The following is a 15,635-nucleotide window of genomic DNA, read 5'->3' as shown; positions in this document are numbered from 1 at the left end:
AGAACAAAGCACTTCTTCAGGATGACAATTTGAAAGACAATATTTGATTTTCAGGGAATTTGATCTAGGGTAAGCTAGATTTCTACTCCATCCTACAGTAAGCTACCACACATTCCAGCAAACTGACAGACCTATGACCAAAAGCAAAAAAGATGAGAAATACTGTGTTAACATTACACTGTACTTGACTATTGTTTATTTGCTCTAGATCTTACAAAAACATCCTAATGAAAACCATGGTCATCTGCCCACATGTCACAAGAGCTAGATACAAACAAATGAGTTAAAAAAATAAAAAATCCAGCCTTATATGCCTTTTACTAATTTGTTCAGCTGTGCCACAGTTTTTATATTATTCTGCTTGTAACTGCCTGCAGTATTAAAAATAATGGACAGGCAGCATAACAGTTGAAGTTTTTGGTGGTGGTTTTGTTAGGGGTTCCCTCCCCCCCCCCTTTTTTGGACAGGTTATAAATCTCTTCTTTATGCTGTCAAAAGTAAGGGAGAAACATATTTCAATAGCAACTTTAAAACGAAACTCACAAATTACTACCATTATGCTAAGTGCTAGATATCCCACTGTGCAGTTTTGCTTTGTGAATTTTTACCTTCTTCCATGCACACTTTTAGCCACTGATCGCACAGCCTTTCAGTGTTTTCTGCCTTTTCCTTTAAATAAACTGGCTCTGGCTCCTTCCATCTGGTTCCCCTTCCGTCAGCAACCCTGCACCTGTTCACACCTCCTCTCCTGTTGGATTCCACTGAACATTTCCTCCTCTGCCAGGGCTATTCTGGCACTCGCAACCTTTCTGTCATTCAATCCATCTGTCAGAAGTGAACTTTGTTTACCGCAAGCTTCTGCTTTCTTCTTCAAGAAGCAAAGCCCCTCAAGGTCATTGTCAAATGAACTGTCGGTGTAGATTTAAATCCACTTCTGCTAACCAGCAGCAGATGAAGTTCTTTACAGTCCTGTATTTGTGAAGATCAGTTTGGGGTGTAGGAGAAATAGGAATAAGCAAAAAGAATAGCTTTTAATCATCATTTGTTAACTCCAACAGCTAACGTGTTTTTCTTCAAATACATGTATCTGTTCCTTCTTGCTAGGGCTAGCACAATCTGAGAAAGACTTTGCAGAGCTATGTGAAGAAGTGAAAAAGGCTGATAAAAGTATTACAAATAAAATAATAAATGAAGACTTTTGACTCTGACTTTAATGCTATGTAACAGAGCTATTGACTAATAATACAAAGAGAAAATGGGAACAGTTCAATGAATAAGTTTACAGTAAAATCTTAATGTGGTCAAGAGTGGCAGTCATTTAAAATTATTTAATCTGCAGCAATTTTTTTTGTCTTACCTATTGATGTTTCAAATGCAACACTATTTAAAGAAAAAAAAATCCTTAATATATTTTCTTGGTTTTAAGCCTTGTAAAACACACATATGCAACTCTTTGTTAGAATACTGTCTTCTACATTGAGGCAAATTGTAAAGACAGGCTGAAACTAAACTCTTATCGTCAACAGGATACATGATTTTTAGCAATTCCTGTGTCCACATTTCTTTTCAGGAATACACTCTAATAACCAAAAGTTCCTGAATTATTAACTAACCTCCTTGACAGTCTCATTCTTCTAAAACAAGAAATACCTTCAATTCCACAGCACAACCTGGTATCCTTCAAAAAAAAGGATAACCTTTTACCAAGATAAATATGATACAAAAAAAAAAAACAAAACCAAACAAACCAAAACAAACCCATATTTGAAGTTTTGTAAGTAATTACAATAAGCCATTCATTTTATTACCTCTTTACCAAAAATGAATTTAAAGTAAAGTTTTCTGGGTCAAATCCAGGAGGTAATCCAATCTCATTAACAGAAATACATTTATACTTACATTAGGTCTGGATTTGACTTCAATGAAAATTGTATTGACAAATACTGCCTAAGTTTAGCTGAATAAAACCCTAATACTGATCTATCACTTATATGGGGATTAGTCCCTGCACTTGCAAGGAAGTATTTTCTCATGCCATGGTTTTCTTCCACAGGAAACTAGGTGCAGGTGAATAAACGTGCTGGAAATAGAAGAGAAGTCTAATACAAAAAGAGTATGCAGGAGTGTCCCACCTGACTACAGACACTTTAATTCCCCAGTGATTTAAGTCATGGAGAAGCCAACTGACCAACAAGGAGAAGCTAAGCGCAAAAAATTGCTCCTATTTCTACAAAACTATAGTTTGACATGCAAACCACCAAACGCACAGGGGCAACCAAGAGCAGCACACTATGAACCCTGCCGTGCTGCCAGCACGGCCAGGACGAGGAGCTCAGACCTGTCGAGGAGCCGGCAGCAGCTCAGCTGCTTGCTCACAATGGGCACCTCCCAACTCAGCCTCTCCTGACCATCACCGGCACAAGGGCTGAGCAAGGAGAGCAGCCAGGCGGCCAAGGCTGGCGTGCTCAGGTGATTTTTTTTCCTTTCTCCCACCATCCACCAGCTACTTTCTCCAGCAATGACAACCTACAAGCTGATGCTCTTCAATGTGAAGTTGGATGAAGTCTGAGGCTGATGACCTTTTGGGTTGTCCGTTGAATTTTTTTCCTAAGGCAAGAACTTCAGGAGCAGAATTTTGCACAGCAAAGGAAAAATACCCACAAATCAACAACCGCTGTGACTGCACAAAATAAACAATACTGAATATACTTTTGAATATACTTCTGAAAGCACAAGAGCTTTTAAAATTCTTGAAGTTCACAAATACCAAATGCTGACATAAAAAGTATATTTTAGCTTATTGCAAAAACAAGCTTTCAATGTACTTGAGAGAAAAGCTTTAGAACAAGTCAGAAATAATGATAAAAATCAGAACCATTTTTTCCAGTAACAAATTCAGCAAAAAATCCAGCAGCTTTGAATACATGTATCTGAAAGGCTTCTCTGGTTCAAAAAAAAATAAATCATTATCCTGTTGTCATTAGTCACACAACTAAAAAACCTAATTTGAATGAGACAAAAGTAAATATTTTATACACACGCATAAACTTATTACTATTAGTGCTGAATAATAACTGTTCAAAACAAAGACCTTATAAAGATGTTTGTTTTCTACAGCAGTTAGTCTCTTCAGTGTTTCATCTGAATTCACCACTCGCTTCAAAACGCTTTAAGTATTGTCACTGTTCCTGAACCACACTCTACATGCAGTAGCAATTTGGCTGCCTCAACAGCCTGATGTGATCATTGATGTGACCAGTTGCAGTTTAAATGCCATAAAAAAAAATCAGATTAATCTAATCTAAATCTAAAATCTGAACATGTATTGTCTTTTCCTTAAAAAATTATTTATTGTAGGACAATAAATACAATTACTAACCATGTTAAAACTCGTTTAAATGGATAATAATAATTTATAAACACTTTAATATTCAAAATTAACATATGATTTTGTATTTGTTCTTTACTCCTCCACTTACATTTTTTTCCTTCGCTTATAAACTTTATCAATGGCTTTTATATGTTTGTACAATCACTTAAATATGTTTAAAATATTAAATAGAATTATATTTAAATAATTGTGTATTATCTTGACACAAAGTGTATCAGCTTAGAAAATTTTACAACGCCCTGCCAGAAGACGACAGAACCAATTTATTTCAAATCACTCAGTATCAGTCTTCATAAAGCAGCATATGGTCTTATTGTGGCAGGTAAAATATTTTACCTGCTATAATAATGCAGAACAGCTAATTTATCTACATGCTGTATAATCAGATAAACAATTTCAGCTGCACAATGAAAACCTGTAGGCAAGGGAGAAATTTATCCCCCACCTCTTTATTGATTTTTCCACATAGGCATTCATGTGATTGTTAACAATAGAGGCTATTCTTTCTCCCACCTCCTTCTTCAATTCCCTTAAAGCAAGCCCTTCTTTTCAGTAATGAAAATATTTGCAGTTTCTACAGCTGCAGGACAAAGAACTCAGATTTTCACAGAGCTGCTCAGGGGAAAAGGAAGGGGGAACAGAAAAAAAGCTCTGCAAGATTCAGTTGCAAGTATAGCAGAGTGAATGACAACTTTCAAAGCTACCACAATAATTTACTAATGTGCTGCTATAGCAAATAAGTATAATTTTTTTTTACAGCACCAAATTAGATTTATTGCAGAAACTAATGCACAAATAGCATATGGCTATGTTATACTACCTATTTCAAATCCCTGCAATGTTTCCCCCCCTCCCTGCTCAAAATGGATAATTGAGCCAAGCTATAAACCTTCTGCTGACAAGATACACACAAGTTCAAAAAGCAGATGCAGGACACCTAGTTTGTTTTTTTTTTTATTATTAAAATGATCTAAAAAACTATCACATATACTGATCAAACAAACCCAGGTAGTAATAGGTAAGATCTCCCTTAATACACTTCAGGATTTTTTTTCCTTCTTTCTTCGATAAAATTTTGTTTTCACTTCTCTTTCAAGCTGACAGTCATCAACACGGGGCATGACCTCGTAATCCTCTCACACATGACTACCTCTTACTTGCACAAGAAAACCTATTGATCTTTACTTCTTACGTGAGTCAAATTATTCATGTGACTCAGGTTCAGAAGGCTCGGACCTCCATTCATCCCTCTCAAGCTCTCATTTACGAGTAGGGAAGTGCCTCCTCCGAGCGAAAGTAAAACATCAGGAGACTGGTTCCATTCACTGGAGGGGCCCAGCCCTGTGGGAAGGTGCCGACCTACGGCTCTCCCGCCTTTCCAGGGGAGCAAAGTTTCCTCATCGCTTTCCCAGATCGGTCCCCGGACCCACGTGCTTTCCCATTCCTGTCACTCGTCACGTTCAGTTCGTGATACCGCTACGGCGACACACGAAACCGCGTTAACACCAGCACGGGGCAGGGCCGAGAGCAAAGCCCCGCGTTTTTAAGGACGGCGGGGCCCGACGCCGCGGGGGCCGCGCTGCCGGCCCGGGCCCGTCCCCGCCCGCCGCCCGGCTCGGCGCGGCCGCGGCGGCGCCGCAAAGACCTTGGAAGGTCTGGCGTGCGGCCGGCGGGCACACCACTGCACACATCGCGCACGGCTGCGGCCACCCCGCCGCTCGCCTGGCGGTGGTCAGTCCTCCCAGCTGCCCTATCCGTTACTGTCTGATTAGCTCTGCGAAGGAGCCCCTCCCCGGCCAGCTTTCCCCGCCATCTGTTCCGCACGCGATGGCTGCCGCCCAGCAGCCTCGCGCTGCCCTCCTACCTGGCACCCGGCTCCCGGCCTTACCCCAAAGTGCTAACACAGGTTCTCGCTGCTGGCAGAGTCAGGATTTCATTACTACTACTTTGACAAGTGCAGGGTTGTTTGTAATTTCTCTTTTATCCTGATTTTGATTGTACAACCACCTCCCACTGATTCAGTTTGCTTCAGTTTTGTTGCTCACAGATTTTACTCTCCACATTAATCTCCCTCTGGCATGTTACTGCATCTGTTCCCTTTTTTATTATTAATTTTCAAATTCCGACCATTTTTGACAAAAAGGAGGTAATCTACACTCTGCTTCTGCCCATTTCATTTTCTTTAATTTGGAAGATAAGTATGAAAGCGTGCCAAAGAAGTTAATTCTCCGTTAACAGTTTATTTTCTGGCACCCTGATGCCTTTGTATATGAAAACCAGATAGAAATAAATGTTGACTGAATCACAACAACATAGTCGCAACCGTCCTTAAATTTAATGAAAAGTAAACATATGAAGTATAATCTAAAAAGTTTATTAGTTATTGTTGTTTCATGTTATCATTCATTCCTGCATTTTAAAATAATGCTTTTGCATACCGATATTTTTTCAAAAAAATTAGAAATCAATCACTGGTTACACCTCATTTCTGTTTCCTTCCCCCACATCTCCAATTCTAGTGTTATTGGTACTTTCATCTGTTAGTCTGAGTAGATTAAGCGTATCTCAGTTATTTAATATTAGTAACAACATTTCTCCAAAACTACTTCCCAATATAGATGATGGACTCTGAGGTGCTAAAATTGATGGAAAAGGCATGGTAGTAAGCATGTTGCTAACTGATAGATACTACTAGAAAAAAAACCCACAATAAATACTAAGTATTGTGCAACTCCCTATAAAGCTGTATATAACCACTGGGAAGTTTATGTTTTATCATTTCATAGTATAGCTTAAACAGGGAGAAGAATGAATGAGGCAGGCTGCAAGTTCTAACAAGGCACACTGGTGGTGACATACAGCTCATCACCAGAGCTTCAGCCATTAAACTATGCCACATTAACCTTGGAGGGTATGTGTTTTATTTATTGTACATGTAATAGAAACTAGTCTTAATGGAGTCACTGAAACTAGCAAGAAGGACCAATGTACAGTAGGATGACTACAGCACTGCTAAAAGCCAATTGGGATGTCCTCAGATAAAGAAAAACAACACCCACTGATTCACTGTAATATAAACTTTAATCCCTCAAGAGAGTGACACAGGGATTTAGGGCAGCTTGGTGGCTCACCTGAATGTGAAAGTACATGTTCATTTAGTAATTTTGCCCTACCCACAAGCTGACCTTGAGAAGTTCTTAGTGTTTCATATAAGCAAACAAGAATAATAAATTTTAGACTAAACTAAATATGCTTCTATTCTAGTCAATTATATTTCCTATCAAATTTCAGATGACATTTCAGTCAAAATTATCTTGAGCCATCCATCTATCTATCCCTGAGAAAATGCATGATGGCATAATAAAATTTTCATTTTGAAATTTGATGACTCCTTCACTTCTTAGGATTTCTTTAACTTGTTAGGTGTATGTGAACAGGAACTACACCTGACTGCAACTGAAGCAAAAAATACCTCCAGATCTGGTTTGAAAGAAGAAGAGGAATGTTTTTTAATGATGATTCTGTTACACAAGAATAGTGAATTTTTTTTTTTTACATTAGATGGCACACTAAGATCTGGACAAGTTGTTAACAGCTTGCATCTTTCATATGATCTTTTCCATGAGCATATTGACATGATTTTTAATGACTTTTTTTCATTAACTAAGAACAATAGACCTGTATGTTTTCTACCCTCTGAAGAAGAGAGCTTCAGGTAAGCTTAATTAGCAAGACCTAGCCTTGCCAAAGTAAGAGCAATTTGACTTAAGACTAATTTTATAAGATTCTCCTAGTACAGTACCCTCAAAGCTGAAACTAGGGCAAAAGAAACCCCCAAGAAAATTTTAAACAATCATGGTCAGTCTCATAGCATGGTGACATCTGCAAAGTTACATGACTGACAAGCAAAACTACACACTAGAAGTTCTGTGTTTCTCCTGTCTTTTGAAGACATACACATTAGAATTACTAACTAGATTCAATAGCAGAAAGTGCATGTTAATAGCAAGTATTTCTAAGCAACATATTGCTCCAGGAAGAAAGGTGACAGGAAAAGGCAATTTTAAACTCTGTGGAAATGGTTTAGAATAGCTAATTGTAACCTTTTTTTCCTTCCTTTTTAACAAGTACATTTTGTTAACTTAGAAGCTGTTTAGTTGGTAATCAATCAACAGTGTCTGAAAACTAGGATACAGCAAAGAAGTGGGACTCCTGGAGAAGAGTGCTGTTCTGCAGAGTACTTACTTTGTACATTATGACACAGATTGCATGCTTTTTCTCATTTATTCCTTTCATATACATTTATCTCATTTTTATACATTAAAACCCAAAGTTCTTGTATTCATTTATAATCGTATTTATTTACAATATCAAAACTTAGAATCAGTGGATTAACGAAGCTTTTCTCCTTAGTAGTAAAATAATTCATACTAAACAAAGAATTCTTTCTGTATCTCCTCAGCTACCTCTAATTTCTGCCAGAACAGCACAGACAGGTCACGCAAGGCAACAGAAAGACTATCCACAACAGTGTAACAGCAGTACAGGCCACCCTCAACTCCAGCGTTGTGAGAAGACTTGGAGTGAACCAGCTGGTCCTCTCCTGAAAAGAAGAGAATCAGCAAGACAAGGCCAAGACCAGAATACCCTAGAGATGCACTAAATCAGTGCAATTTCTGCAGCAACCTCCCACAGGCAGGACTCTAGAGCTTAAAATCTGTTTTCCTTGGCAAGCGCCACAGTGAATGAGTCTCCAACCCCCATAGGATTGCTATTACCCCTACCCTTCAAGTATTTCCACTGACACAGTTGCCATTTGAGGTGAAGGGAATAAATGAAAAGAGGCAAACCATAAGTGAATATAATTTACATGCAACAACTATGGATGTACCAATCCATGAAAAACATACTGAGTTCAAACAGCAAAACTAATGCCGCTAGAGACATGTAACTTTCAGACCTTCACTAGCACAGAAAACCTGTTCTGCCAGGAGGTGAGCTGAGAGGACAAAAGAGTACAGGCTAAGGACAAGTGTCATTTCAGTAGAAGATGTTTTCCTCTGCAAGGCAAGGAAAACAGGCGATACTATGAGAACATTTCAAATCCTGCCCTACGAATTTAATTTCAAGGGGAAAGCAGGTAACAGATCAGGAGCAATGAATTGTTCCTCTCTTTTTCCCCTTCTTCAAGCAACATCACCTAACGTATTTTTTGAAAGCAGACAGACACTCCAAGTGTACAGAAAACACAAAAATCTACAAAGTGTTATAGAATTTGGGGAATGTCAAGAAAACAAAAATTTGAACCATGTCTCAGCGTATACATTTTTCCAATAAATACACATCAGCATAGAAAACATTTCAGTTTTCGTAAGGAGATGCCAAACATGGACACACAGTAATACAAAAAAAAAAAAACCAAAAAAAAAAAAAAAAAAAACCACGCCCCAAAAAATAAAACCCAACCAACCAAATCCCCCAAAACCCACAAAAAAAAGCCCCAAATAACCACAGAACCCCTGAAGAAATTAGGACCTTGCAGAAGACTGTCTGCACTAGGTCAAAGGAGGCATGGCAGTTCAGCATCTGTCTGAAAAAGTGGGCATCTGTGAAATTGTATGAAAACATGGCCAGCACAGAGCACTACATCCCAAAATACTGTTTTCAGTCGCTAATGATTTGCAGCTCAAAAACTTTCTGAGTCAGAGACTGTACATCAAAAAGCTACCTGAATCATCTCTATATGTTAGGTATCCAGCTTTAATTACTTTGCTATGTAAAAGTAGGCAATACTTCTCATTTTTACATTTGGAGTATTTTCACCAAAAAAACCTTAGAAATTATAGATTCACTAGTCAGATTTCCTCCAAGATATCCAGAGCTTTATTGCATATAATCAGCCTTTGCTAAAAGGAGCGTGGTAAAGCCATTTGGTTAGCTATCACAACAAATCATTATTAATAAAGTTCTGCTAAATCCAAACTTTAGATATCTTAACAACTCACCCAAAACTTTTTTCAAGTTCATTAACCTCTAGCATATTTTTTTCTCTAAATACAGGCTGTTAGAGTGGTACTTTCTTCCATCTGTTAAACAACCGTGCTCTGAATTACACAGAAATTTAGCTGAATAAAAAATTGATTCATTGAATTTAATATTTTAGACAAGGCTCTATTTTATTTCCATTTACTCAATGGCAGAATTCTCACAAAGCCCAAAAAATACAAGACTTGGATAAACACACAGACTTCTGTTAAGTGATAAAAACCTAAGCTTTTTTTCCCCCGCCATGAAAAATTTAACTTAACTTTTTCCCTTAAGTACTGAGTGAAAGCTGCCAGATTTGTTTATGGTTGTTCATTCTTGGGGGGGAGCAGGGCAATAGAACAAAAATCCCATACACACAACCAAAAGCTTGCGAACAGTTGGACAATAGCATTTTCCAAGACAAAAGGAAAAAAGTTCTGCAGTTACCCAAACTCAAATTGCAATGAATAATTGGCATGTCAGCCTTCTGGAGTTTTCTAGAAACATGTAATGAATAGTGCAGGAAAAGACATTGGGAACTATACCGAAGGATGGAATATGCTTAGGAGAAGTCTTTCATTACACAATGCATTGTACTGCATCTTTACTGAGCAAGAGACTGAAACACCCTCCTCACATACTTAAGCTTACCTCATACAGAAAAATTATGTTCATTTATATATTTATATACATATTCCTGGTCATTCTGTTGAAAAAAATTCAGGTTATTAATCTGAAAACTCCTATGTTCAAAGGGGCTGCTCTACAGTACAATCTCAAACAACATTTCAAATATATTTGTCCTATTAACCACAGCAACAGAAAAAAAGGGTAGTTGCAGCATCCCTTGCTCTTCCTGCCTAAACCCATGCCACCTCACCACCAGCGCTGAACATTGCCTCTTCTACACACTAATAATTCACTTTATAAATTATGGTTCATAACTCACTTTTGTAGTTCAAAACTCATTTATTCAAATCTCCACTTCTAACACAACTGTGGGCTGCTGTAGGCAATGACTGCAAGTATCTACAACAACTGTGGGGAAGCCTGTGGCAAAAAATTAGCAGAATGAAATTGGTACTACAGCATGTAATAGGATAAGGGGTACCTGGTGAGGTGCAGTTGGTGCTCAGATTTACTCAGCAGTTCTGTCAGTTTTAGGCATTCCTCTCTGGCTTCTGTCACATCCTGCTGGGCTTGTTCCAAACGCTGTTTGTTCCCATTAAGCTCTAATCCCAGTTTTTCTATTTTCTTAGAAAATTACAGAACCAAAGAAAGTATATTTAAGAAATACATAGAGATACATTTTAAGACAAAAAAAAAAAAGTGTCAAAGCACCTGAAAATAATGCACATTTTGTTTTTGAACAAAAGTAGTTACTCAATAAAAAATGCAAAACAAGTAAATTAAATTATTTGAAATTACATTCTTATGAAAAGCCAAAATGTGTTTCATATTTAAATACTCTAATATACAATCAATGTTATTGTGTTCATGCAGCTTAAGAGTTACAGACATTCAAGTATTTTCCATTTTTCTCATGTGAAGGCTCCATATTTGTGGCCTGAATTCACTGTGCTAGAGAGCCAGAAAGGCAGTGGAAGAGTGGCCATCTTCAGAAACTGCTTGACATAAGATAGCTCTCATGAGAATTAATTTATTTTTATTTTTTAATACCTATTACATACCAGTGACAAGGGGGCATTTATCTTTGTCAGCTAATATTACACAAGAGAATAAAGGTAATTTTGTGATTTTACCATTATTGAAAAGAAGTATTTATGACTTCTATCTGAACCCTAAACATACCAGCTGCTGTTAATCCTATTATTTTATTAAAGTAACTAAAGTTGATGAGTCTATTAACTTATTTACAAATAACCATGGTCAGGTTTGCATGACTAACATCTTCAAGTCCAGTGATATGTACTAGATCTACGTTATCCCAGTCATATTGTCAGCAATTTAAACATTTTTCATAGAAATTCTGAGAAACAATGTCTTTTTCTTCAAGTCCATATACAACATACAAGTACCTGTAGGAATATATCTGTAACATAATACAACACTTTGTTCTAAGGTTGCTTTTAGGAAGGCCAGTAGAGCACAGAAGAAGCTGACAGTGTAGTTTTATCATGTAGTAACTGTTCTGCACTAACTCCCTACATAAATATTTATTTGTCATTGGGGCTGCAGGGAACTTGCATGTTTCTCAGTCAACTAAACTGTGAAAGGTCATTTATAGTACAGAGTAAAATTGTTTGCATAAGGAGTTAGTGCTGGATATCGATTATATTTTAAATTCATACCATAGCTTATTTGTGATGGTTTCCTCATGTAGAAAAGAGGCAATATCTTCTTTAATTAATGAAATTACTCATTCAAACATACTACAAGAACAAATGAATATAACCCCACCCCAAAACAAACATTTGAGGCATTTTCATAACAACATTATCACTTTTCCTCTCATAAAAGTGTTAATCTAAACTACTTACAGTCATTATATCAAACAAATACATTATTTTCATCCAGAAAAACAACACCATTTCAATAGTGTTGGGGTTTTTAAAATTTTGCCATGTACTTAACTGTACACTTTTTTCCACCAAAGAACACTCAACAAATGTTCATGAAGAATTTAAATGTCACCTTGCTTTATCACATGTACTTTCTACCAAATTATTTTGGGAATTCCAAATTCAGATGCAAAGATAGTAAAACTATTTACAAAATTGTTAATACTTTTCCCTTCTAAAGAATATAACAACCTATTACACTGACAGAATATTTTAAAATCGGGTGCTCAAAGATACTCAGTTACAAATGCTTTGCATTTTCACTTTTCAGACTTGTGTATTTTAAATCGAAGTCTCAGTGGGTTCTCTATTCTTCTTAACAGTAGCAGTTCATAAGTGTTATTTTTCCATTCATAGTAAACAGGGACATGAACTCTTCACTGTCTTCACAAGTTAAAGATAGGGAAGTTCTGCAACATTCCTAAATCTGCTTTAAAAGTGCATCCATTCAGCACACCTTTAAACAAACCAAACCACAAGTTAGTCCAAAAGCATCAGCTAAGTACTTTAAAAAAGCACAACCTCAGCTGGGAATATAAATACACTCTAGATCGCTCCTTCAGGGAAAAGTTTCAAGGAACAGATGGGCTTTACACCATTGCCTCAAGTTAAACAGGCTCAGTCAGGTCTTGACACAGACCCACAGAAGGAAGCAGATTCCAAGTGCAAGAACCTCTGGTGAAAATGTTTTGCTTCCATCAGCCAGATGTTGAACCTTCAGGGCTGAACTCAAGAACACATCCATAGGTTTTAGTTGCCATAAAAATGCAGGGGGAAATTCTCAGATAGGGAAGTGTCACTTCATGACAGGATCTTTAAACATTCACAGGTGTCTTATCATTTCTATTAGAAGTATGAAGAAAATGAAAATGTGGCTTTAAGAACAATTTTACTTGTGCTAGTTTCATCAGCAATTCCATAATCCAGTACCAGCTCCTTTACACTCATGCACACGTGTTTGTGCTTGTGTGTAAGTATATACAGACATACATAAACATCTTAAAATACCAATGTTTGGAGGTGCTTGCAGCATGACCTATATTCTGGAATTCTGGTAATGGCCATGGCAGAAACAGCAAACAATCACATGAGAAAGGGATGGCAGAAAAATGCTACCCAATAGAACATGTTTACAGCAACTCGGAAACAGCCAATCCAGGTATATTTAGGCTTATCAACTAAATTATTCTTTTTGAAACTCCAAAAAAATGTTCATTCAAAATCATTTGGTAGGAGCCACACACCACACTTACAGGCTGAAAACAGATCGTACTCACAACACTATAGGAATTCCATTTAAAAACTCAGGTAATTGTTTGAAACATAAACCCTCAGAATCTGAGACATGTTAATATAATAAAAAACAACCCTCTTCTTTCTCCTCTTAACAATAATAATAATCTCACAAATACACTCTGTCCTGAATTCTGAAACATGCCAATCTAGTCATTAGGCCATCACGACACAATTGGGATTTAATCTACAGAGAAATTACAGAATCAATGAATCTTTGCTGTGTTTGCAGGGATCCTTATGAGCAACATTTTTTTCCCAACCTTTACTCAGAGTAATTTTTGTATTACTTCAGTTACCATTTCTTCTATCAGGAAGCTGTAAATAGTTCTGTAGCTGCTATCTGCTAGGCCACACTGTATTTGTAGGGACAGAAACAAACCACCAACTAAAACATTTTGCTGACAGCTCTGTTTCTCATGCAGTGTTAATTTCATCCCTCAGTGCCTATCACCTGTGATACAGCTTTTTACCACATGATCAGAAAGTTATTTCTTCAAGGTACTTAACTTTTCAATGTATGTGAGAGACAAGAGATGGAGCACAGAACTGCAAAAAGACAGATGACAATCTTGCATTTAAGAAAATCTGAAACAGATTTTCAGTATAACAAGGAACAGAATTACCATAATGTATACGTACAACAAGACTACATTAAGGTTAGAACAGGCAACTTCTGTTGCTTAACTCTGCAACTTTAATGTACTTATTACTTCTGCACATAATTTCAAAAGTACTATTTAATATGTCTTGTTCTGCAGTTGCCCAAACTCCCAGGAATATCAACAGGCACTTTGCCATGGAAAGATGGCAGACTAAACCTCAGTAAGAGAAACACCATTACTCACCATAAGCTGAAACACACTAACACCATCCTGTATCCATATTCAGCACAGTTACACAAAAGAAGTTTTACTTAAACAAAAATGAAGCATTAGTGAAGTACCACTGCAGTAAAATTTTATTTTAAAACAATTATTCTTTTTTCAGTATTACCACCAACCATCTTTTATATTTTTTCTACTTCAGAGCATATAGGGCACTTTTGTATCTTTTCTTGAACCACATAAGTGTTTCAGTTCTCCTCCATTAGTTTGTGATGCATTTAAGAATTATCTTCAGATTTTTACAATGCATCTTTAGTGGAAACACTAGAGATGCTCATTCAGTGACACAAGTGCAACTTTCTGGAAAACATAAAAGACGATTTCTCAAACACTGAATTAATCCTCAAATATCCTTTTCATAATCTATCTGACATTATCTTCAAATAACAATTCTTATGCATGTTGCAAAAATGCACTTTTTAATTAACTAGACATCTCTACCTCAGTAAAATCTGATTAAATGAAAAAATTTCATTCAACACAAGTCAAATTAAAAATTAAAATAATTATTTCTTTTCATACAAATGCTGATTCTATTGTATGCAAAAATACAACTTTAAATTCCAAACTAGCAGATGCTTTTCACAGAATTTTACATAAGAGCACACTGACAGAAAAGACAAATACTGTTTTTTAAAAATTGAGAATGATTAAGTGGTGATAAAAAAACTCGTACTCTGAAGAAAATGTGAAAAACAACATTAGAAGACTTTTAACAAAATGAAAAATAAACTAAAACCAAATTAGTTCTTAAGCTATTTATGACATTCACTGTTGTCCCAGTATGTTTACACATCAGGTGAAAAAATACATAGTATAACCTGAAAAGGAAATTCTGCACTGACTATATCATTGCCCAAATTCTACAGTAAAATAATTCTTGACTGTAAAATATTAATGTGAATTTACACTACTTTTTTTTTTTGTTTCATACTTAATTTGCTACCATTACTAAAAGATTGAAGGAGCATAAAATAGAACCAAAAATAGAAGAAAAAATATAGAATTATAAAAAGTTAAATATAATCATTGTGGTGGTTGCTATTTGAATGTACATCCCCAAAAGGAAATCAATAAAAATATTGATTTTTTTAAATTATTTTTTTTAAATAAAAATATCAATAAAAATATTGATTTTTATAAAAAGGCAATCTATAAAAATATACACACTTCAAATTAATATACTTTAACAGGCCATGATGGGCATAAGCTTAGCCTCATTTACTACAGTAGCCTTCAAAGCAGAGAGACCAGTTATAATACTCAGGACCAAGTCTTTCAAAGAAGTGCCCCCAGTGTGGCCTTGCATGTACATTTAAATACTGTGTGTACCATTGACAGGAAATTTTTGCACTCTTTCATGCTGATCTCCATCCATGTTGCCTTCCATACCTAATAATATACTAATTAATCAGAGACAAAAGTAACTGGATTTTTTTTTTTTAAATTTAAAAA

General features: G+C 36.3%; 1 protein-coding gene across 6 annotated transcripts in view; it reads right to left on the bottom strand.

Annotated features, from left to right (window-relative positions):
- SDCCAG8 (SHH signaling and ciliogenesis regulator SDCCAG8) overlaps window positions 1–15,635 on the bottom strand; it is a 105,529-nt gene that overhangs the window by 56,173 nt on the left and 33,721 nt on the right. For all 6 annotated transcript variants that reach the window (XM_021550418.3, XM_021550417.3, XM_021550415.3 and 3 more), the window contains one exon: window positions 10,530–10,672. In XM_021550418.3, the coding sequence (XP_021406093.2) occupies window positions 10,530–10,672 (143 nt within the window). The remainder of the gene's footprint in view (window positions 1–10,529; window positions 10,673–15,635) is intronic.

The sequence above is a fragment of the Lonchura striata genome, chromosome 3 (assembly GCF_046129695.1).
Source record: "Lonchura striata isolate bLonStr1 chromosome 3, bLonStr1.mat, whole genome shotgun sequence".
In the NCBI taxonomy this organism is placed as follows: domain Eukaryota; kingdom Metazoa; phylum Chordata; class Aves; order Passeriformes; family Estrildidae; genus Lonchura; species Lonchura striata.
This window is presented reverse-complemented; position numbering and strand designations above follow the sequence as displayed.